This window comes from Apus apus, chromosome 4, assembly GCF_020740795.1.
Source record: "Apus apus isolate bApuApu2 chromosome 4, bApuApu2.pri.cur, whole genome shotgun sequence".
Classification (NCBI taxonomy): Eukaryota; Metazoa; Chordata; class Aves; order Apodiformes; family Apodidae; genus Apus; species Apus apus.
Window position 1 is genome coordinate 4,491,643 of NC_067285.1, and position 22,824 is coordinate 4,514,466.

The 22,824-nt window shown below is 51.9% G+C and overlaps 2 protein-coding genes across 2 annotated transcripts; both read right to left on the reverse strand.

Moving 5' to 3' along the window:
- Nucleotides 1–278: 278 nt before the first annotated feature.
- On the reverse strand, nucleotides 279–1,799 carry HMX2 (H6 family homeobox 2). Its single transcript, XM_051618871.1, has 2 exons — nucleotides 1,523–1,799; nucleotides 279–829 (listed from the first exon to the last, which is right to left on the reverse strand). Exons 1-2 carry the CDS (start codon nucleotides 1,797–1,799, stop codon nucleotides 279–281), a joined length of 828 nt encoding a protein of 275 aa, XP_051474831.1.
- Nucleotides 1,800–10,481: 8,682 nt separating this feature from the next.
- On the reverse strand, nucleotides 10,482–11,610 carry HMX3 (H6 family homeobox 3). Its single transcript, XM_051618529.1, has 2 exons — nucleotides 11,295–11,610; nucleotides 10,482–11,092 (listed from the first exon to the last, which is right to left on the reverse strand). The coding sequence occupies exons 1-2, from the start codon at nucleotides 11,608–11,610 to the stop codon at nucleotides 10,482–10,484; spliced, it is 927 nt and encodes a 308-aa protein (XP_051474489.1).
- Between the last annotated feature and the right edge of the window lie 11,214 nt (nucleotides 11,611–22,824).

The window sequence follows — 22,824 nt, forward strand, 5'->3', positions numbered from 1 at the left end:
GAGGCTTAAAATGTTTTATTTTTGTTTTTCTTTCTTTCTCTCTTTAAAAATATTTACAGATCTGAAATAACGCTTTTTTAATTATTATTTTTTTCTTTCTTTCTTTCCCAAGTGGCAGGTTAGCAGGAGGACAGCTGGGCATGACCCCGGTGCCCCGGGCTCTCCGTTTTCCCGTCCCTCCCGTCAGTTCCGTTCCTCTGTCCCCGCCGTAGTGGCGGCCCGAGACCCCCGCACCGAGCCCCTGGACGGGGCGGCCTCGGGGAAGGGATGGTGGCTGCTCAGTAGTCGATCTTGTTGTAGAGGTTGTAGAGCGGTAAGGCCGAGAGGTTGCTGCCGGGGTAGTAGAGAGGGGCGGGGAAGGCGATGGACCGGGGCACCGGCACTCGGAGGAGGGAATTGTCTCTGAACACCAGCGGCATCCCCACCAGAGTCTGCGCCGAGGCGTGGGCCATGTTGGCCGCCTCCAGCTCGGCAGAGAGCTGCCGTTTCCATTTGTTCCTGCGGTTCTGGAACCAGGTTTTCACCTGGGTCTCGGTAAGCTGCAGGCTGGAGGCCAGGCAGGCCCGCTCCGAGCTGCTCAGGTAGCGCTTCATGTCGAAGGTGGATTCCAGCTGATAGACCTGGCTGCGGCTGAACACCGTGCGGGTCTTCTTCTTGGCGGCTCCGGCCTGCCGGTCCCCGCCGTCGCGCTGCCGGTCCCCGCAGGAGGGCGAGGAAGGTCCCAGCGGCTTCTCCTTCTCCTCCTTACAGTCCTGCTGGGGGGGCGAGAGGAAGGGCCCCCCCCGTTCCCCGCTGTCCGTAGCCGCCGCTCCGCTCCCCTTGGCGGTGCCTGCAACAGAGCGACAGAGCGGGGGTCGCACGGTGGTCGGTACCAGCACCCCCCGACGGCTGAGACCCAACCCCCCCCGGCTGGGGAAGGGCCGAGGCCAACCCCCCCGGGCAGGCACCCGTCCCCTCAGATCCCGGTGGAAGGCAACACCGACGCAGGGGGGAAGGCATCCTCTTCTGGGATGTCACATGGATGGATGGATGGATGGATGGATGGATGGATGGATGGATGGATGGATGGACGGACGGACAGACAGTCAGACAGGTGGCTGAAGCCAGTAGCTGCTTTCCCACCCAGGACGAGCCAGCACTTTTTTTTTTTTTTTTTTACTTCGTAGCATTTCATTTCCACAGACCGTTTAGCCAAAATGAATGGTAAAAAGATACAAGAAGTAAACATGTTTCTTCCCCTTTGCCCGAGCGCTGCAAATAAGCACAACCTCAGGAAAGCAGCGTTATCCATCGCACCGCGCCCCTCTGGGGGAATCAGCCCCGGGTGGGGTTAGACGGGGGGAAAAAAAGCAAAAAAAAACCCAAAACAGCCACCCTATTTTTGATGGAGTTCCTTCCTCCCCCTCCAGCCAGGGACGGCGCAAATAACGCTCTGCCCCGAGAGCAAGGAGGGGGCGACGTGTCTTCCCCCCCCCTCCCTCTGCGGCCCTTCCCGTGGGCCCCGTCCCGTCCCGGTACTCACCGAGACAGGTGAAGCTGAGGGGCTGGTGTTTGTGGCACGGCTCGGCGGGGCCCTGAGCCTCGGAGCAGAAGCAGCCGCGGTGTTTCCAGCTCTCCTCCTGCTCCTCGTCCTCCGAGGAAAGGGAGAGGGTCCGGGTGCGGGGGGGCCAGGCGGGTGCCCTGCCGCCGGTTTCCCGGGGGGCTTCGGAGGTACCGCTGCCCAGGATGGACTGGATGGTGAAACTGGAGATGGGAGCAGTCGCCGAACAGCACTTGCTGGGATCTTCTTTGCTGCTCATCCTGGGTTCATAAGAAAGCAGAGGAGGGAAGCTCACGCTTTAGAGGCGCTCGGGGGGCCGGGGTGTGCGGGTGCTGGAAGCGAGGGAGGGGGGGGGGAGGACACACCGGTAGCCTGGGGTGAGCTCGGCGCGGGGGTTTGTTTTGGGGGGTGTTTTCGGCGTGCCGCTGCCGGCTCTCCCAGCGCCTGCCCAGGCGGAATGCATGCTCCTTCCCCCGCGTCCCTATTGATCTGCGGGCGGCGGGCGGCGGGGCTTCATTTGCATGGAGGTGGCCTCCGCCGCGCCAATCACGGCGGCGGCGGACACGGAAAGTTTGGAAAGCCGCGGGGTCCGGGTTGGGGAGGGGTTGGCCCTGGCTGTTGGCAGGCACTTGGGGCCGGGGGGACCCCGGCGGGATCCTCCCCTGGGTGGTCGGGGGGCTGCTGTGACCCCGCGCCCCCCGAGGGAGGGATGCTGAGCTCCCGCAGTGCCTCCGCGCCCTCCACCTCGAGTGGGACGTGGGTGGAATGTCTTATGCGGGCCGGGGAGGGTTGAAATGAAACAACTTGTGCCTATCCGGGGATCTTTACCCTTCTCGCTGATTACAGGAAGGGAGGGGGGAAGAAATAAGTTTTTTTAAAAAAAAAAAGAAAAAAAAACCCTATACAAACTGTTACGCTGTGCTCGGCAAAACCTCCTTCGAGAAAACACTGCCGATTACAAATATCTCCCAAAATCCCTCCTGCCTTTTCTTCCCAAGGTCTGCAGGCCGAGGGGAAAAGGCAGGGAGGGAGGGGGAGGTCCTCCTGCTTTTCCAAATAAACTTTGTGAGGAGTCAGGGGCTCTTCCCCTCGGGGAAGGAGAATCAATCACAGCGAACGCGGCTCTTCTTTCCCCGCCGCTGTTTCCCTTGGAAGGGAAAATCTGCGGCCGCAGCCTGTGGCCGGGCCAGGGTTGCAGACACTGTGTCACACACGTCCCCGAGGGAACAGGGGGAGAGGGGTCGAGGGCAGGGTCACCCACGGGGGTCCCCCACTTTCCTGGGAGAGCAGGAAGCCGCGGGACCGCGGGCAGCGCTCCCAGGAAAGTGGGGGACCCCGAGGAGGTTTGCCGAGGCCAGGACCCCCGACGGCTGTCTGGGGAGGTGAGCTGGGGTCACCCGTGTCCGTGGGGTTCCCCCCGAGTCCTCAGGCAGCCCCACAAGCCACAACTGGAAATATCGTTGACTAATGAAGATGGGGCCAGTGCTGCGACTGGTTGGGCCACAGCCCCCCCCTCCCCAACCCACCCATCGGGCCAGGGGACAACAACTCCAGAAAATTAACACCGTGAGGAGGGGAAACATCCCGGCGGAGAGGAGAGAGCGGCAAGCACTGCTCCAGCTCCGAAATCCCTGAGGTCTTGATAGCGTTCATGTCGCGATACCCTTGGCCTTGGCAAGGACTCCGGCACCGGGATTTTAACCCCGGGTGGCCCGAGAAGAGGAGGGCGAGGGGCCCTGCTGGAGGAAGGGGCCCGGCCCCTGCTGTTGATTCCTCCCCTCGATGCGGTCGTTTCCCCTCTTCCAAACACACCCTCCCCTCCAAAAAAAAAAAAATCAAATCGGGGAAAGCGAAGAATGAGATGGAAATATACAAATCAATAGAGACAAATGTCAAGACGTTTTAAAATGACATTTTCATTAACTCCGAGTCACCATATTATGTCTGGTATATTGAATAAAGTACTTATAATATAATTAGGTATAGCGAGATGACGACTGTTACCCAGACCAGCGGCATAATCTTTAACTACTTAACTACTTGATAGACTCATTAATGGACTAATTGATTAGGAAAAGTGTTCCAGCTCCTCCTCTCTCTGTGAGGGGCAGGTGCTGTCCTGTTTTACCACATTAACCTTTTCAGTGCTTTTCAACAGGGTCGCGACACATTACAAATGGTCAGCTTTAATCATGATGTCAGCTCATTAACCCGGAAAGACCCCGCACTGAAATACAATTTAAGAAATCGTCCTTCATCCCGCTCTGCCGCCCCTGCTGGCCCCACATCCAGACCCCAGCAACCCCTCCCGCGGGGGAGGGGGAGCGAGGCAAGGGGGCTCCGGGCAAAAACTGTCGAGGGGACCAGCCCGGCTTGGGGAGAAGCCCCTGGGGGCCGCGAGCCCTTGGCTCCGAGGGGACGAGGCCGGAGCAGCTAGGGAGACAGACCGGAGGACCAACCCCTCAGCCCCACGACGTGACACCGCGGTGGCACCCCTGGCCTCCAGCTGCCTCCCATCCAGCCCTCTTGTCCTTCAAAGCCCAACGACAGCCAGGCGTGCCCTTGGTGCGGTCCTCCCTTCCCCACGGAGGGGGTCTTGCCCTTAGGGGTGGCCCGGGTGGCTGTGGTAGGGCCGAGGGGACGCTCCGGTATCCGGGCCGAGATGCAAAAGCGCTGCGGGCAGTCGTGAGCTCTGCCCGAACACGGCGAGAAAATGGCTGGATTTTCCCGAAATGAGCCTTTCAGGCTAAACTTGGGAAAAGGCAGCTCCGCTCCGGCCGAAGGGAAGGCGAGGCAGCCCCTGCGGGATGCTCGCCGTCGCTGTCGGGCGGGCAGGACCCGGCCCCGGCTCCGCTTCCTCGGGGGGTGGGGGAGCAACACAACGAAGAGCTCATTACCATCTGATTAAATATTCATCAGGGCAGGGGATAGCGGCCGCGTTAAGGTTTTTGCGTGAGGGCAACCGGCGGCTAAATCCCCCCCTCCTCCCCGCCCCCAGCCCCAGCCCGTCCCGTCGGGGCACAGATGATCAAACGGCGCGGCCAAGATAAACTTTGAAAGACAGAGCGAACGCTTAAAGTTTAGATCTCCAGATTATTACAATGCTCGATATTAAAGTGGCCCTGAGCAAGCTTTCACAGGGAGCCTGATAAAAATTGATCTCCGCTGCTTTTGCAGCACTCGGAAAATAGGCTTGTTGAGCGGCCGTAATATCGGGAGAAGGTTCCCTCTGAAATGACAGATGAAGTCATAAACAAGTTTGATCTTGGAATCAAGCTTCGATAAATATTAAACACAGTCCCCTTTACACGTGTGGATTATGATATATGGCGCGTCCAAACTTTAAAATAAGGAAATACCAGAGAAAATGATCTCAATAAATTTTCTAAGTATAAACGTTGATTATGTTTCGATTTTCATTCAAGAGCCTCTGCTGCTCGTTTTTTGGTGCAAATGACATCTCGCAATAGGCTTTTGGGGAAAAGGGCTCCCTATTTGAAAAAGAGAGCCCTAGAGGTGTACAATTTATGTAATCTGTGGCTGGAAAATGAATCGTGTAATTTATTGGAAAACAGAAAGTCATGAAGATTGGATCAGCATAGCCTATCCAAGGCCCCCTATCCATCAAGTTCCAATTAACAACCTAACCAGAGAGCTTTAATGTGTTTCCAATCTAGTGGCCTGATAGACTCATCAATTCCTCTGGGAGAAATTAAGAAAATCGACCGCCCCTTGGCGTTGTAGTGTCATTCCTTTCTGCAACTATATGTCAAATTAAAAACACAATTAAAATTTAAACTGTTTCAATCAGAGGGTGCCCTGCAACCTATGTTTCACTTAATAGAACTTTGATGAAAATCTGATGGTTCCACTCCATCATGAAGGCGAATAGAGCTGAGGAGAGCAAGAGATTCTTTATATTTATTTAAAATATCGGAGCTCGGGAAAGCCAAGACCAGGTGACCAAACCTGAGGGAAGAGGAGGTTTTATCCCCGCCGAGCTGCCACTTCCCACGCCCGCGGGAGCGCCTGGGGCCACACGCGTGTCCCCACGAGGGGACCAGCGTCCCACGGCCCCTTCCAGCCAGGCGGGGAGAAGGGACAGGGAGTTTTCAATCGAAGACACCGCTCTGAGCCAGAGGGATTGGCTGATTTGAGCTGTAAAATATGCACGAAAGGCCCGGGAGAGTCAGAAGGGCCCAAGCACCCACCCCGCTCCCCTCGAACCCCGGCCGCGGGCCAGCCCCGGTGGATGCGGGGGCTGCCTGAGGAAAGCCCGCAGTGTCTGCCCCTCCCTTTCCACTTTCCACTCGATATTGATGAAAACAGGTTTAGACTTCACCGTTGGGCAACTTTTCCCGCTTCGCCCGGGGATGCGGTCCCGGGGATGCGGCTTTAGCAGGGCTGCGAGCTCGGGGCAGCTAAACCACGCACCGGCTGCCTTCCCTTCGCCTTTTTGCCTTTTCTTCCCCAAATATTTGAAGCAGTTTCGACCCCCCCGGACTGCGCATTCGGGTGGGTGCGAGTCCAGGGGTCGGTCCCGCCGCCCGGTTTCCCAACGAGATGGGAGCGGCGAGAGGATAATTTGGATGTGCGAGAACAAACCAAGGTCATCAACACCGCCGAAAGAGCTCAGGAACAATAGATTCATTTGAAACAATATTTTACAGACGTTTCGCGATCAATATGAACTGAAGCATTATGCTGTACCAATCTGTTAATGCTCTTAATGGTCTTCTCATTCCGTTAGCACACTAGACCAAGTCGATAGAGTAAAGTGATTATTACAGAGACACTTGCAGCATATTTGGAAAAAAAAAAATAAAATAAAAAATTAACACACACACACACCCCGTATTCCCACCGCTGCTTTAAAGCGGGATTATTCCCCAGGAGTGGCTCCGTGTGTCCCCACCATGTGTCCCCAACTCCGCAGCCCATCCTGTGAGTCGCAGCCCCTACCAGCAGAATAAAACCTTTCCCACCAGTCTATACCAGAAAATTTGCAACTCTTCGGATGCAGGAAAATTACAAAATAAAATAAAATAAATTGACCAACCTCCCAAAATCTCTCGCCGCGACCGTGAGGCTTCTGGGGGGGGGAGGGGAAGGGGTATGAGCGGAGGGGGGCGAACCGCGCACCCCGATCCCTACTTCAGCCCTCCTGGAGGTAAAACTCTTCTGAATCCCCAAATCTGGTGATCGGGTAGTTTATATCTTTCCCCCCGCTGTTTGCTATACACAGCAAACCTCTATTTACTACCAAATAAAAGAAATACATGCATGTTTCGACCCAAAACAGGCGAGCTAGTTCTGTTCAGCCAAGCTCAAAACAGTGGCCGAGAAGAACCGTGTTATCTCTTGAATTGCAAACAAAGGCAGAGATTTGCCGAGCGGGGTTGCAGCAGTAAACAGAAGTGGCCGCAGAGTTGAGAACAGCTTAGAAGAATGAAGCAACTTTCGTTGAATTACACCAGCCTTTCTTGCCAAAGAGTTTTTGTCTCTGTAAAGATGATTTCTTTCCCCCTCCACCCCCCATCCCCCATCACTCGGAGCGATTGTTTGCACTTGATCGGAGCGCGGCAGTTGATGCTGACTTCTCCGGAAACTTTGGGAAGGGTTGGGGGTGCGGGAGGGGAGAAGAAAGGGGGTTACCTTGGTAGCTCGTCCCTCTCTTCACCGGGGTCCCCGCCCGAGAGCGGCTCAGGGAGCCGGGCGAGCCGGGCCCCCCGCACAGCCCGGGCTTTGGGGGCATCCATCCCCAAAACATGTCACCTCCTGCCTGGAAGAGAGAGATGAAACCTCTCGCTTCCCTTTTTTACGGGAGCATTTAAGGCTAGGATGGAGTCTGGGAAGATTTTTTTTTTTGGTTTTGAAGGCTTGAGAAAAGCTTGAGCGCCAGAGCCGGTTCGATGTGGATAAGGACAGAAATGAACATCGAGCTCCCAGGGCTCCTTCCCGGTCTGGAAAGGAGGAAAAGCTCGTTCAGCCCCGGGCAGTCCTGCTGCAGGAGAGGTACGAGCGGGGGGGACAACGAAAGGGGCTCACAAGCCCCCAGCCCAACTTTATTGCTGGGTTTCGTAGCCCGTTGTCTGTTGTCGATCCCGCGGCATCCAAGGGCAGCAGAAAACCTGAGCTCGGGTTTTGTTTTTTCTCTTTTATTTCCCTTAATTATTTTTGTTCTTAATTAAAAAAAATAAATCAATGGATAAAAAAGAGCCTACTCGAGCCCCACCCCGTCCCACTAACACCAAACTTCTCCTGGGAAACGTCCCTGACGTGCAAAGGCCGGGTGGCCGCTTTCTGCTCCGCGGCTGGCTGTGTCCGCACCCGCGGAAGGACCGCGCAAGGCTGGGGGCGACAGCCGAGGGAAGGGTCGGGACGGCTCGGAATAGTGTTCTGGGCACTGACCACAAATAAATGCGGGGGGTTATTTTTTTTTTTTTCCCTTGCCGTTTGATAACATCGCGCCACCGCGCTGTAAAAGGGAAAGACGTATTTGCTATTACAACAATATTTTTAATGAGCTGCAAGCGACTTGTCCCAAAGTTAGTACCGCAAACAGAAAAGGCATCACTCTGTTTGTAGGCAACACAGCGAGCAGCTTATTTTGACTCCGAAACTCTGTTTATTTTTCATTTACGACCCATTGCCGGGGTTTTTATCCCAAACGAAAAGAAAACGCAGGATTATCTTTTCGCAAGGCTGAGTTTTATTTTGATTTCTTTGGCCCGAAATCTTGCCCTCGGCGCTATAAACACGTCGATTCGTGCCAATCTGCGGGAAGCGGGGACCGATCCTCTCTCGGAATAACCCCGCTAGGAGCAGGAACACGAGGGGCGGCTCCGACCGGGAGCAGAGGGCCCAGCCCGGTGGAGAGGAGGGAGGAGAAAGGTGGGGGGGGGCACCCTGGGGTGCCTTTGGCCAAGCCCCCCGCGGCAGCTGCCTGGAGAAGGGGGTAGAAATGCACCATCGAAGCCCCCGAGGGGAGAAGCAGCCGGCGAGGGTAGAGAAAGGGAAGGCCAGAAGTTCAGGAGAAGCCCCCGGGGAGACTGCAAGGGACAACCCCCTCCAACCCCCCCCTAGCCAAGCTCGGGGGGCTCCCCGGGAACCCCTCGGTCGAGGTTACCCAGCCGCGGTGTCCCCGCCCGCGGTGGAGCTGGGAAAGACCCTCCCGTCCATTCCCTCCCCCCCCCAGCCCCGGGCACCCGCGCCTGGGGAGCCCCCGGGGGGGCGGCTCCGTGTCCGCGACCCCCGCACCCCGGACAGCGCTTGTGGGATTCGGTTTGGGTCTGTTGTTTGTTTTGTTGTTGTTGTTTGTTTTTTGTTTTCTCCGAAGCCACACTTGAAAAAAATGATAAGGAACGGGTTTTATTGACCTTTTTTTTTTTTTTTTCTTTTTCCACCACAACAATAATCTTATAACAATATAGGCTGTTTTAAAAATAGGAGAGATCCCTAAACAGAAAACGAGAGGGCAGAGAGTACAACTGAAAGGGGGGGGGATTAATTAAAATAAAGAAACCAACCCAAACCTCTGGGAAGACGGCAAACAATTGTCAGACAACAGGTGAGCAGATACCAAGACAGAGAGAGACTAGAGGTGTCCACCCCTCGCTTGATTTCTGCCCAGTAAAATCCACACACTCGATGGACTTTAGAAGAAAACTGTACATCCTATTCAATAAATTAAAATTACCCTAAAGTTGATTGTCCTTCACTTAAAGCACCCAGCTCACCGAATCTCCCTTAATTATTCGCATGAGCCGGGCTGATGCTGATTCCCATGCCCTGCTCCTCTCTTCTCACTTTCCTTCGCTTTTCATAATTATATTTAAAAAAAAAAAATAAACCAAAAAATTTATTTCTTACGACATGAACGGATGCAATTATACAATGCTAAAAAGCCCTTTCCTCACCATTCAAACAAAAGCAGTGCTTTAAGAATCGTCGTACAATATTGCACAGTTCAAAAGTACAATAATAATAATAATCAGTATTACAAAAGAAAGCAAAAAGGTACAGATCTTTTTTTTTTCGTTTTCCTTTTTTTTTTTCTTTTTTTCCCCCCTCAAAATACCGAAATAACTTTACAAGGAAAAAAAAAATAATAATTAAAAATTCCAACAATCCAACGACTAGGAAAACAGGAATTATAAACAAGAATTAAAAATATCTAGGTAAACGATCATAAATAAGGGTCACTCAAAGCGGGCGGGTGTATTTAACCGTTCGCTTTGAGGCTGCATTTCTTGCTCGTTTATAAAGTCCCGTGACAGAAACCGAAAGGTAGGAAATATGGGAAAGCAAAGAGGCAAAATCGGGACCGGAGGCTGGTGAAACGAAAAGCCGCGGTCGGTGAAGTTCGAGTCACGACAGGACGTGGAGCCTGAACAATTTGGAGGCAGAAGGAGAGGTCCGAAAGGAAGGGAAATTCAGCTTCTCGATAGCATTTGGCAAATCTCGAGGAGTGGCCTGGGATCATTCATTTCTTTATTATTATTATTATTATTATTATTATTATTATTATTATTATCCTTTTTTTTCTTGTTTTGTTTTTGTTTATTCTTTTTTTTTTTTTTACAAAAATAAAACTAAAGCCACAGAGACCATCGCGGTTTTCCCCCACGTTTACAAAAGGTGTGACAGCTCCAAGGTTCTCTACAAGTTCCCGCTTTAATTTTCCTGATTTTCCTTTCCCTCCCCCCATTAATATTATTATTCATTATAATTTTTTCCTAATTAGTTGTTGTTGTTGTTGTTGTGACTTGCCTTCTAGCACCACCCGCCGGGGGGTCCCCCCGCTCCCCTCTCCCCCACCCGCCCCGCCCCGGCTCCGCAGATGCCGGCCGGGCGAACCGCACGAGTGGCTTGAAGTACTTACAAGCGGGCCGGTGACTTGCGCGCCTCTCCGCGCCCCTCCGCGCAAGGGCGGGCGGACTCAGACGGGCCGCAGGAGCGGCACGGAGGTGACCACGGGGTGGGAATAGTAGACGGGGTGAGGGAAGGTGAGCAGGGGCTGGGTACCGGGGGCTCCACCGCCCCCCGCGCCCGCCTCCGCGCCCGAGTTCTCGTGGTAGAGGATGGGGACGCGGACGATGCGCTGCGCGGCGGCGTGGCTGAGGTTGGCCGCCTCCAGCTCGGCCGCCAGCTGCCTCTTCCACTTGTTGCGGCGGTTTTGGAACCAAATCTTCACCTGGGTCTCTGTCAGGTGGAGGGAGGCGGCCAGGCCGGCCCGCTCCGAGCTGCTCAGGTAGCGCTTCATGTCGAAGGTGGATTCCAGCTGGAAGACCTGGCTGCGGCTGAACACCGTGCGGGTCTTCTTCTTGCGGCAAGGTTTCTTCTCTGGGCTTTCCTCCCGTTTCTTCCAGTCCTCCGCGCTGCTCCCTTCCTTCTTCGCCTCTTCCGAGTCGCTCTCCTCCAAGACGATCTCGTCGGGGCTCTTGGAGTCCAGCTCCTTCTGCTCCCCCTCCGCCTTCAGCAGCGGCTCCGGGGAGTCCCGGTCGGTGCCCGAGGCGGGGGACGAGTCCCTCAGCAGAGATTTTTCGGCGGCTGGAGGGGAAGGGCGAGGGAAAAGGAAGGAGGGGGGCGATAAGGGACAAAAAGAGACACCTTCACTGCCTGGTCCCCGCGCCCCGCCGTCCCCCGACGGGGCGAGCCGGCCGGAACCCCTCTACCAGCTTTCCTCCCCCTCCCCCGGTGCCCACCGCCGCCCCGCCGGGAAGGGAGGGAAGGATGGAGGGGGGAGCGATACCTTCCGTGCGGGGCAGGTGGGCTCCGGCCGGCGTCAGGGCGTAGGGGTACCACCAGGTCTGGGCGCGCTCCAGGCAGTGGGCGCTCAGGGCGAAGCGCGGCGCCGGGATCTCGAAGCGGGGGAAGGCGAGGTCGCCCACCTGCGAGAGGGCGAAGCCGGCGCCGTCCACCGCCGCCTTGCCCGACGGGGCGAACAGAGCCCGTGGCTGCTTGGGGGGAGCCTTAGGGGGGTCGCCGTTGAGGAGGTTCTTGATGTAGAAGGACTCCTTGGGGGGCGGCGGCGGGGCGCTGGTCGGCTCTTGCCCGGTCTCCGGCATCCTCCGGTGCCCGCCCGGCTCCTGCCCGCCGCTGGCCCCGCAGCCCGCGCCCGCTGCGCAGGTGGCGGCTCTCGGGGGCGCGGGGCAGAGGAGCGGCGGGGCGGGGTGGGAGCGCGGCGGCGGGGCCGGCCGGGGGCCCCTCGCATGAGGGGGCGGCAGGGCGGGGGGTCGTGGGGATCCGCGCAGCCCGCGGTACCGGGGGGCTGCTACGGGCAGGCGGAGAGCCGGGGTCGTCGCTGCCGCCGCCGCCTCCTCCCGCCGCCGCCGCCGCTGCTGCTGCTGTTCCTGCGTCAACCTGGCGCCGGATGCTAATGATGAAATCAAAATGTCATCCAAGTTAAACGCGGGGAGCACGCGGCGATTGGGCACGCAGGATGGCAAATGGGATTAGGCGGGGAGGCAGCCGGGAGGAGAAGGCTCCGCGCAGCCCCTGCCCGCAGCGGCCCCGGCCCCCCCTCCCGCGACGTGCTGCCGTGCCTGGAGGCTGCGAGCGCCCGCCCGTTATTGGCTTTATATAGTCCAATTAGGCAGCAAACGAGGACGGGGCTATTAGCACAAAGGGATCCCGGCGGGGCTGAAGCACCGCGGGAGCGGCGGGAGGCGAATGGCACCGGCCGCGCCGCTCCTGCCACAAAACCTCCCCTCGCCCCGCCGCGCCGCCCCCTCCCCGCCCCGCACCGCCGGGAACAAAAGCCGCCCGCGCCGGCGGGTAGCGGGCCGAGCCGAGCCGAGCCGAGCCGAGCCACCGGGCCTTGGGGGGCTCTGCCTCGGGGCAAAAAATGACTTAGCAGCCGGCAGCCGTGCGGCGGGCGGGCCCTCCTCGGGCCGGGCCGAGCCGAGCCGCTTCCCCCGTCCTGCTCACGGAGCCCCTTTTGCCGCACCGCGCCGGGCCCAGCGGCCGCGGGAGAGACGTCGAGGCCGCGGCGGGGCCGGGGGTGGCTGGTTCCGGGGGGCTGGGGGACCCGGCCCGGCCCGGCCCGGAGCTGCCGGGCGGGGAGCGCCCCCTGCTGGGCCCTCCGGAGCGCCCCGGGCCGGGCGGGCAGCGCAGCGGGCTCTCCCCTCCGCACCGCACCGCTCCGCACCGCACCGCTCCGCACCGCACCGCGGATCCCCGGGAGCCGGACCCCGAGGGCTGCGACGACACCGCCGGGAGAGCGGTGGCAGGTGCTGGGCAAATGTGGTTCCCGTTTGGAGCGGAATCGGTGATGTAAGTCGGTGTTGGAAGGGGAAAGGAGAAGAAAAAGAAACGAGGAAAGTAGGAAAGAAGAGAGAAAGAAAGAGAGAAGGAGAGAAAAAGAGGGAAGGAAGGAAGGAAGGAAGGAAGGAAGGAAGGAAGGAAGGAAGGAAGGAAGGAAGGAAGGAAGGAAGGAAGGAAGGAAGGAAGGAAGGAAGGAAGGAAGGAAGGAAGGAAGGAAGGAAGGAAGGAAGGAAGGAAGGAAGGAAGGAAGGAAGGAAGGAAGGAAGGAAGGAAGGAAGGAAGGAAGGAAGGAAGGAAGGAAAACAGTGTGTCAGCCATTCGGTTCTGGTGTGCTTTGGAACATTTGGAATGCAGGTGAGCAGGCACTGCAAGAATCTTTCCTGGCATGTGCAGAGCTATGGACTGGGAAGCGTGTCCGTGCACAGGGGGACAACAATCTCTACACTTACACGTTTTCATGCCCTGACCCAATATAACAGATATCTCTTGCTAGTCCCTTTTAAAGACACTCAGCTGGCATCTTGAAATAAGACATTTATCTGATTCGAACTTCTCAGTGCTAATGCTGGCAACCCATCCTCAGGAGCTCTGCCTCCCCCTGAACATTTGGGTTTATAAACCCAGGGAAATTTTACATAGACCAAACAACGTACTTTTTTTTTGGCATGATACTGCCTATAACTTCAGTGCACGGAACTTTTTTTCAGAGAATCATCTCTTATGTGACCACTTTTAAACTTATTTTCGTTGCAAGGAGCAGTTTAGATAAACAAGAGAGGTGCAGAAGTGAAAATCCCACACAGCACATCTTTGGAATGGGTTCCCAGCAGTTTGTAGGGCTTCACAGAAATATTCTGCTCTTGTTACCACCTGTTTCACTCAGAGGCATCAGGCAAAGGAAAGCTCCACGAGAAATTTCCAAAGAAAAGCTGTTTCAGTGGAAATACTCTTTAGTTCTGGAGTAAAATGTATAGGGAAAAAAAAAAAAAAAAAGAGGAGACAGAACAGAGTTTCCATACAGAAAACAGCCCCTAGTCACCTAACCAGGGCTTCCCCCTCTCCTATGAAGACCTGAGCTAGAGCTTTATTTTATCTGTTTTCAGCTCTTACAGGAAAAAAAAAAAAAAGAAACCAAATGTTTGAAGTTCTTATAGACCTTAAGACCTCAACACATTTCTCCATCTCAGTGGAGATATTGATTTAGAGAAGAGTCACCAAAATAATTCTGTGTTGGTACTCCCACCCTTTCCCATCCATCTTTCACTGCTTTGGTAACTATGAGGTCCTAATCCCTCTGGAGTCCCATGGAGTAAAACAACTACTTGTAGCAGAAAGCCCAGCAGGGACAAAAAAACCCCAAACAACAAAAACCAACAAGCCTTCCTCTGAAGATGTGAAAACATTTCCACTTTGTATTATTTATTTTGAAAAACAAAACAAAACAACAATGTTCTAGAGGAGCCTTTCTACATCCCTGTCATTTCCAGTCCATAGGATTCTCACACATTTCTCTATTTTATTTATGTCCCCCCAGCAATATCTGGTCATCAAAGACTGGTACTGACCATCCCACCCCCTGCCCAGTGGTGATGGGGCTGAGCGAATTCTGCCACAATCTTTCTTTTCTTGCTGTTTCTAGACTCGTGCTCCTACCATTCCATTGTGAACAGATAATTATTATTTCATCAGTGTTCCAATTCAGAATTAATTGGCTAATTTACACATGGATCAATTGTATAAATGTGATGTTGGTGATAGGTGCTTGATATGATTTAAAGTAATTGTTTATTTTCAGGTTTTGGCTTGCATTGTGCTGTGATTTATCCCCTTATTTATCCTGTCTCGGCGCTGCCTCTTCTTTTTCATTATTTTCCTGAGGAGCTTGCTAAGCTGCAGCATGGATCTGTGCTGGATGATTCCGTGGGGCCACACTTAGATTAGCTCCAAAATGCTCTTCCTTCCAGCGTCCTGATTTTCTGTGCTCACGAAGTTCCCCTCTGCAGCCTGCACCCCCTGCACTTCACCCAGCTCCTTGTACCACCTTCATCCCTGTCCTGCCCGAGTGTCTCCCGCTGTAACCACAGGTGACAAACATCTGTCACTTCGGGTTCAGTTTCCCTTTTTTTTTTTTAATTTTCCAGCCTGAGGGGGCTGAGGAAAGTGCAGATTCCTCGTGCTTAATTCCCACACGCCTTTGTTTTTCCACCTGGGAGCATGCCTGGCAGCCCAGCAGCGGAAGAACTGCAGCCAGGACTTGCAGGGCAGAAGCAATGAAGTTTGCATCTGCTGCCGTTCTGACAGGAGGTTTTTGACGGCGGCAGGACCTCCTCCCACACATCCTGCCACATCCTTGCAGAAGACGGCACTGGCCAGCCAGAAGTCGCTCCCTAGACCAGCCCCGTGCTTTCCTGTAGGTGTTTGCAGCATTTGCGCTCACAGCAGTGGCAGACAAACAGTAACCCAAGGAGGCACTACTGGATTTCACGGCTAACTAAACAGTTTCCTCCACAGGGAAGTGCTGAAGTGCCTCCTTGTGTCAGGGTTGAGATGTTCAGAGGGAGAAGAAAGAAGGGATGAGAACAGTTAACAGCTCACCCCATGCAGAAATGCTCTTTCCCAGGCAATTGAACTAAATTCTTCTAATCATCAGGTTTTAGAGCTGCTGTTATGCTGTCCAAGCAGCTAAAAACAATTTTGTGAATGCCAAAGATTAACTACTGCAGAGTTGGAGCCACTGTCAATGGCTCTCCTCTTCCCACTGCAAATCGTTACACCCCATCAGGGCCTTTGTAAAACCTGAGTTATTTAGAACATTGCATTTCTCTGTCATTCTTTCAATTGCTTCTTCTGAAACGCATGATTGGAAACAAACAGAGGTTACCCAGAGAAGAGATGCTACTTTCTCATCAAAAGGAATGTCTGTTGTAGGAGGTATTTGATAAGGAAGTTTTATTCAAGGCTAGAACAACTACAAGCGAGTTATGCTTCGTAACCTATCTCAGGTTTCATTTGGTGAGTGGACCAGGGTGTATGTCATGTCTGTGGGTTGGGAGGTATTTTGGAACAGTTAAAGTTGTTCCCTTATTATGCCTTACAATGGCATTTTTGTACCTTTAAACGGAAGGCTTTGTAAGTCTCTGTTTCCCGACAGCTTCCTGGTGAGCTGAGAGGCTTCCCTGACAAATATTAGAACCTTATAGCACTGCAAGAAAACAGGTTATTTAATTTATGAGACTTTTATTTCTGAGGCCCATCACAGTCCTGGGTCTGACTCACAAAGATACCATTTTTACAGGAAAGAGGGAAAATTTCTAGGTTGTGATGTTTCTGTGAAGCACGTTCTCTTGGAGACTCCTGTGTACTTTGGAATAAATCCCCGGGGACAGATCTGATGGGCAAATGATGAGATCTAAGTAGTGTCTTCGTCTCACACGTGCTCTATATGAAGTTATCACCAACCTGTACAATGCATCCTTTGCTTTTGACCTTGTGAGCTGCTCACCAGTCTAATTTCTAGAAAGTCTGATCATCTTTGTGTTGAGATTAGTCGTGCGTGCTCAAATTACCATTTTCACGAGCAAACTCACAGAATAGAGGTCAGCTAAATATACTGGAGGAAATCTCTTATGAAAGGTGACACTGGAGGATTCTGAGGCAGAGCATGTGCTGCTCTTTCACATCTCATCCAAGGGAGTTTCACTGGAACTCATCTGACTTGTTTCAAAACATGAGAGGACAGAAGCACACAAAGAACAATGGATAGACAGTAGCTTTTCAGCTTCTGATACTGAAGACTGGTGCTCATATGCCAAGTGGGAAACTCCAAGGTATCATGTAGAATGTAACAAAAAAAAAAGAAAATAAATTGTGGAAACATCAGCACTGGTGAAATCTTAAATAAGCAGATCTCTTTATGGCCCCAAACAGCTTATTTATATGAAAATCCATGAGCACCCTGGAACCACACCTGAAGAGCACTGAGTATTTTCATCTCCTAATGAAAGAAAAACATTTCTGCAAAGCTGGATGGTAAGTGTTTTACTGGCCTGGCTAGAAAAGAGGTGTTTTAATCCATGTTCAGCCTTCAGACCTCAGATCCCAATTATCCATTTGCAGAGAGCCAACAGAGAGCAGAGTAGATCCAGTGTTCGTGTGCACAGCAGCAAGACAATGTGCAGTTTTAGGAGTTCTTAAATAATCATTGATTTCAAAAGTGTTACAGCCCATTGACTCAAAAATCAGCTGCTTATAAAGACTCTGGTGTTCATAGCAGAGATCCTTGGCAATTGTACAAGAGTTATACTGAATGCACATATTGAACACGAGCTGTATTTTGAGTTTTATTAAAAGATCCTGAGATCACCCTCATTTCCCTAAGAACTTTTGTTACAGATGGCATAAGAATCTGAACCAGCTTGCTCTGAGTCAGCAGATCTCAGTGGTTTTGCAAAATAAATGAATGATGGGGCAATTTTGTGCTCCCACAAGAACTTCTTTGTCAAGACCTCAGTGTACTTTGCACTTCTTAATGACTCTGTCTTGCCTGCTAGTTCCCAGAGAAGGCTACTCCTCAGGCAAGCCCAATGTTTCAGGAATTCCAAGAAGCCCAAGTGATGTGCACACCACAGGAGGCTCCTTTACCTCTTTTGGCTGGGGCATCAACCAGACATCTTGTCTTCAGATATGCAGACAGCTCAGGTACTCCCATCACTGTCGTGGTGCAGACTGTCTTCTGCCAGGTCTGGAAAACAGAACAGAGAAAAGAAGCTTTCCATATGTTTCTCTACATTCCAGGGAAAACCTCATCCTAGATAACAAAGTTTCTTATTTCCATTCTCTCTGTATTATTATAAACCCACATTGTAAAGATAAGGCATCAGAGGTCAAGAAATGACTGCACTGGGGTCAGACTTCTCTCCTCCAAAGCCAAATTCCAAACCACCCTTCTTCAAGCCCCAGCTTTACATTTACCATCACTTCTTTTTTTTTTAATTTTAAATGGTTGAAAAACTAGAAATCTATCAGAAAGCCAAGCATTACACAGATAATATTTTAAATATGTTTTAATTAAACATCAGCAACGCATGTCAGAAATTAATCAGTAATACACTTGATTAAAGCAATGCTGGTGGAGAGCAGGAGAAGGACTAAATCCACTGCTGTGCAAACCCTCCAGTACACAGACATTTACTCAACTTCACCAGCTGCACCATTGGTTTCTGCATAGCAGGAGATTGTCTTTGACATGAAGCCACTGAGACCCAGCCAGTTCAGCCTTCCAGTCCAGAACAGTGGCCTGAAACTCCTTCCTCATGTGGAGACATAAGAAGCAACCGTGAAGCACTACCAAAATGAGCCAGGAACCAAGGAAGATTTTTTTTTTGGCTGTATTTTACATTAGGTAGATTGTTGGCTTGTCATGAAAGATCCATGAATAATGTCAGAAAAAAAAACAATGAAATGCAACTGTGTACAAGTGAACATCTTGTTCAAGGTGGCAGATAGAGATGATGATAATAATAACAACAACAACAACAACAACAACAATAATAATAATGTATGACAGAAAGGGGAACAATTTTGGTTGGCATATGCATGAAATGTAATACATTTAAGTACTGTTGGGTATCTACAGAGCAAGAGAATTGACAAAATAATCCTAACAGATTAAGCAAACACTAGTTGTTTCTCCTCAGCAGCCTGATGTGTATTCTTACCGTGTGTTGTCATTCCCAGAGTATGAGACCTAAATTACTTTTGTAATGCTGTCATTATCTATCTCTCTATCTCTCTCTCTATCTCTGTATCTCTCTATCTCTATCTATCTATCTATCTATCTATCTATCTATCTATCTATCTATCTATCTATCTATCTATCAAAGTATATATATATATACTTCTAATATATTTCCATTTTCCTTGAGATCACTCTTGCCTCATATATTTTAGCCAGGAAAATTGTACACAGCACACATCATGTTGCCACGAGAAGTTTGTTATGTATTGCTGTGCTCAGGAGCTGCAACGGAGTGAAGAACAGTGGATACACTAAAACACTCCAGGGCAAATGTGCAGATGATACCTCAGCTTTTTGTTTGCTTGCTTGTTTGTTTATTGGCAGCAAGGGCTGGTATTAATGGGGGGACAAGGCACTGCCTCTCTGGGTAGAGATCCTGGGTTGGTTCTGTTCCAGAGACTGTGCTTGGAAAACACTGAGGCTGATCAGAGATTACAGAACCCTGATCAGAATTTCCAGATGTCCTTGCTAATGCCCTTCACCTTCATAATCAAGCTCTGCGATGATAATGTATTGATTGCCGTGCTTCACAGCAGCCTGACACACGGAGCATTATTGATAAGCAGCTCCGAAGTGTTCAGGTGACAAACAAGGGTGGGAAAGGCAATTAAAGCAGGGATGCAAAGCTGCCAGGGTCGGCAGCGCCCGGGGAACTTGGGCTGCGTGTCCTGTTCTTAACGAAGCAGGTTTGAGTTGTCTGGGAATCGATTTCCAGCTTCATTTGGAGAGACAGAACGATGACTCTTATTGTTATCATTACTCTTATTGTTGATATTATTATTATCATCGTTAGTATTATTACTACTACTACTATTAGTGCTGTCATTATTATTCTAATTACGAACACACTAATGAGTAGCTGCCCACCACGCGCTCCCCGAGACGTTCCGTCCCCGAAGGCGCGACCGCGTTTCAGCACCAGGGACAGCGCGGGGAGGCGCGGGGCGGTGCGGTGCGCGGGGCGGTGCGCGGGGCGGTGCGCGGGGCGCGGTGCGCGGGGCGGTGCGCGGGGCGGTGCGCGGGGTACAGGGCGGTGCGCGGGGCTGTGCGCGGGGCGCGGGCTGTGGCGCAGGCACGGAGCTCCTTTCCGCAGGTGTTGCTCTCCTTTCCGCAGGTGTTGCGCTCCTTTCCGCAGGTGTTGCGCTCCTTTCCGCAGGCTTCGGGAGAGCAGGCCCCGCCCTGCACCCCCTGCGCACCCCCTTGCTGTGCCCTGAGCCTGCACAGGCAGAGTCAAGAGAACGACCTCGTGGTTTATCTTCACACCAGAGCGTTCCATAAGAAGGCACGGGAATCGTTTCCCTTTCCAGCAGCACATCACCTTGGTTATTCTCCAGCGGGTGTTTTTTGTACTTCCTAGAGACAGATCAAAGTTTACGCAGCAGGTGTAACTTGGAGGAGATGGAAAAGACACTGGCAATATTGTTTCTTAAATAGCAGCAGGTAGGAGATGCTTTTTACATCTTTGGTTTAAACCTTGTTATTGAAAAACCAATACCCTGCCATTTGTTTATACTTTTCTTGACACAGAAGGCAGATTTATTAGAGCCAATGAAGCTAATAAAGGGCTACAGGCAGCATTTTCCACACTCAGCTTTTAGGCATGGCCACTTTTTCAAAAGAAAACTGTCTTTTCTCTTGGAACATTATAACCGTTCCATCTGTCTGTAAAAATGTATGAAGAGCCAGAAATTATCCAGGACCACAGAGAAAGGACCCTTTGCTTTTAGGTGAGCACTTCTTCACATGGGCAATTTCACCCGCTCCTCAGACCTGCTTACACCAGGAACTGCTGCTGCAGAGGGACCAAGGGCTCCAGCAGCCAATCCAGCTCTGGGTGGACACAGAGGAAAAGCTGCCTCAGAGGCAAAGGTGCAGCATGAAAAATATCTCTTTCTTGCAGTGGTCTTATTTAGATCCAAGAAATCTGAGTATCTGTGTCCAGTTCTGGATCCTCCAATGTAAGGACATGGAGCTCCTGGAGAGAGTCCAGGGGAGAGCCAGGAAGATGCTCAGAGGGCTGGAGCAGCTCTGCTCTGGAGACAGCCTGGGAGGGTTGGGGCTGTTCAGCCTGGAGAAGAGAAGGCTCCAGGAAGACCTTAGAGCACCTTCCAGTGCCTGAAGGGGCTCCAGGAAAGCTGGGGAGGGGCTTGGGACAAGGCTTGTAGTGAGAGGACAAGGGGTAATGGATCAAAACTGGAGGAAGGGAGATTTAGGTGAGACATTAGGAGTCATCTCACTGCATGGTCTTTCAGTTGCTCTGGAAAGCCCAGACAGAAGCCAAGGGTGAGTTTTTCTTCATCAGTGCAAAAGTAACTGTGCTAAGTGGCAGACTTTGTGTAAAAGTATTGATCTTAGTCAGGAAACCTCCCCGTTAGACTCCAGTTTCTAGCCCCAGTGTCACAGAACAAGCTGTGTGCCATGCACGGCAGCCAGGCTGACCCAGCAATGCTCTCCTGCCACTGGCAGCATCTGCTGAGCTCATCTGGAACCCACTGCCAGCAACACACTCCCTTGCCTTTCACCTCAACCTGCCCATTCTAATGACTGGCAATGAAACTGAAGCCTTCCTCAAGCTCTGGCTCTCCCTGCTCATCCTCCCTCCGGGGTTCTCTCTTTAATTTTGCCCTCTCACATTCCCATGGCATCAGACTGTTAGGGCAGGCAGCAGGATTATGACTTATCATGGACTGGGGGAAGCAATGATGATCCAAAAAGCAAACGGAGGTGGGCAGTGAAGGAGAAATCACTTATGCAAATAGAAATATTTTCAATAATGATCAACAGTGTGAGAAAGATGATAGGAAAAATTACATTAGGCAGAGGAGCTTCATTTTTAAAATGTTCCCTAAGTGCTAGAAATCTTCCCATCTTCATTTTTCCCTTTAAACTCTGTCATTTGTACAGCCTATTAACCTTTAACTTTATGACTATCCTAATGTGAAATACTGGCAGCATTTAAGTCTGAGAATACTAGAGACCTACCTTTCTGGTTGGCAACAGAGGTGAAACACTTTCTTTTAAATCAGTCATTTTTAATATCAGTCATATAGCCACGCAGGTATTTTTAGATTCATGTGCTGGCATTACTTATAATAGATGCTCTGAAGACTCCAGTTATCTTTCCTCAGAGGTCTTAAAAGTTTCCTTCTTGTCTGTCCCCTCCCAGTTCATCACCCTAATTTAGTCTTCAATTCAGTTCTAAAGTAAAAGAGCAAACTGAAGCAGATCACTTCCTTCAAACTCCCTCTTTCCTGGTCTTAAAAATACAAGATGTCATTAATTATTTGGGCTTACTAGAGCTGCTGGGGAGCCAAGCCAAGGCTGGGACTTCGTTGTCTGAAGCACTAAACCACTGTTACTCCAGCCATTTCTGCCCTGAAGAGCTGGCAGATGAGAAGGGCAGGGAGAAGAAGGGTGATTAAGTGACTTCCAAAAGGTGGTCAAGATGAAGTGGCTCATCAGGGTGGCATGTGCTGGGGCCATATCGATCACACCAGCAGCAGGGGATGTAAGTGCCTTAACATGGAGTTTGTGTGGGTTTAATTGTTATTATTTCAAACCATAAGAGTGATAAGGGTTGCTCAGACCTGAGGACAGGAGCTTCTGTCGTTTACACCTAAATCTCAGCAATTAAATTGCACTGGGTATGCCAGGGAATGATCTGCTGGGAAGCTCCCTGATGGCTTCTCCTCTTGCCAGAGAGCACCTTCCTCCAGGGCTGGACATGGCCCTACCATGGGGCATAGCCTGGGAGAATTTCCAAAAAGAGATCTCAGTTGGGAAGAATGACTGAAGCTGTTGCACCAATGGCTGAGAAAACACTGCCACAGAGCGGAACCACCAGAATTTATCTACACAAAGTCTTTCCCTTTTCCCTTGCTCTTTCATACTCAGCAAACCTTCAAAAAGCTCAGCAGGGAGCCCTGAAACAGCCCTTAGAAGAGAGTTTTCCAGGCAGGAGCCCATGCCTCTCTCCTTAAGCTGAAAATATTCAGCCCCAAGGAGCAAGACAGGGGCAACAGTGGCCTTGGCTGCCCAGCCCTGCCCTGCCCCATGGCCTGGGTTTGGGAGGAAGCCCGTGGCTGCACAAATGTCCCTCTCTGTCAGCTTTCTCCCTGACTGAAGGATGTGGGCAAGGGACTTGGAGCAGTGCTAGTGTCAGGATATCTCAGCTGCACCAAAGGTTTGGACCTGGAGGTTTTACTCTGACACAAAATCT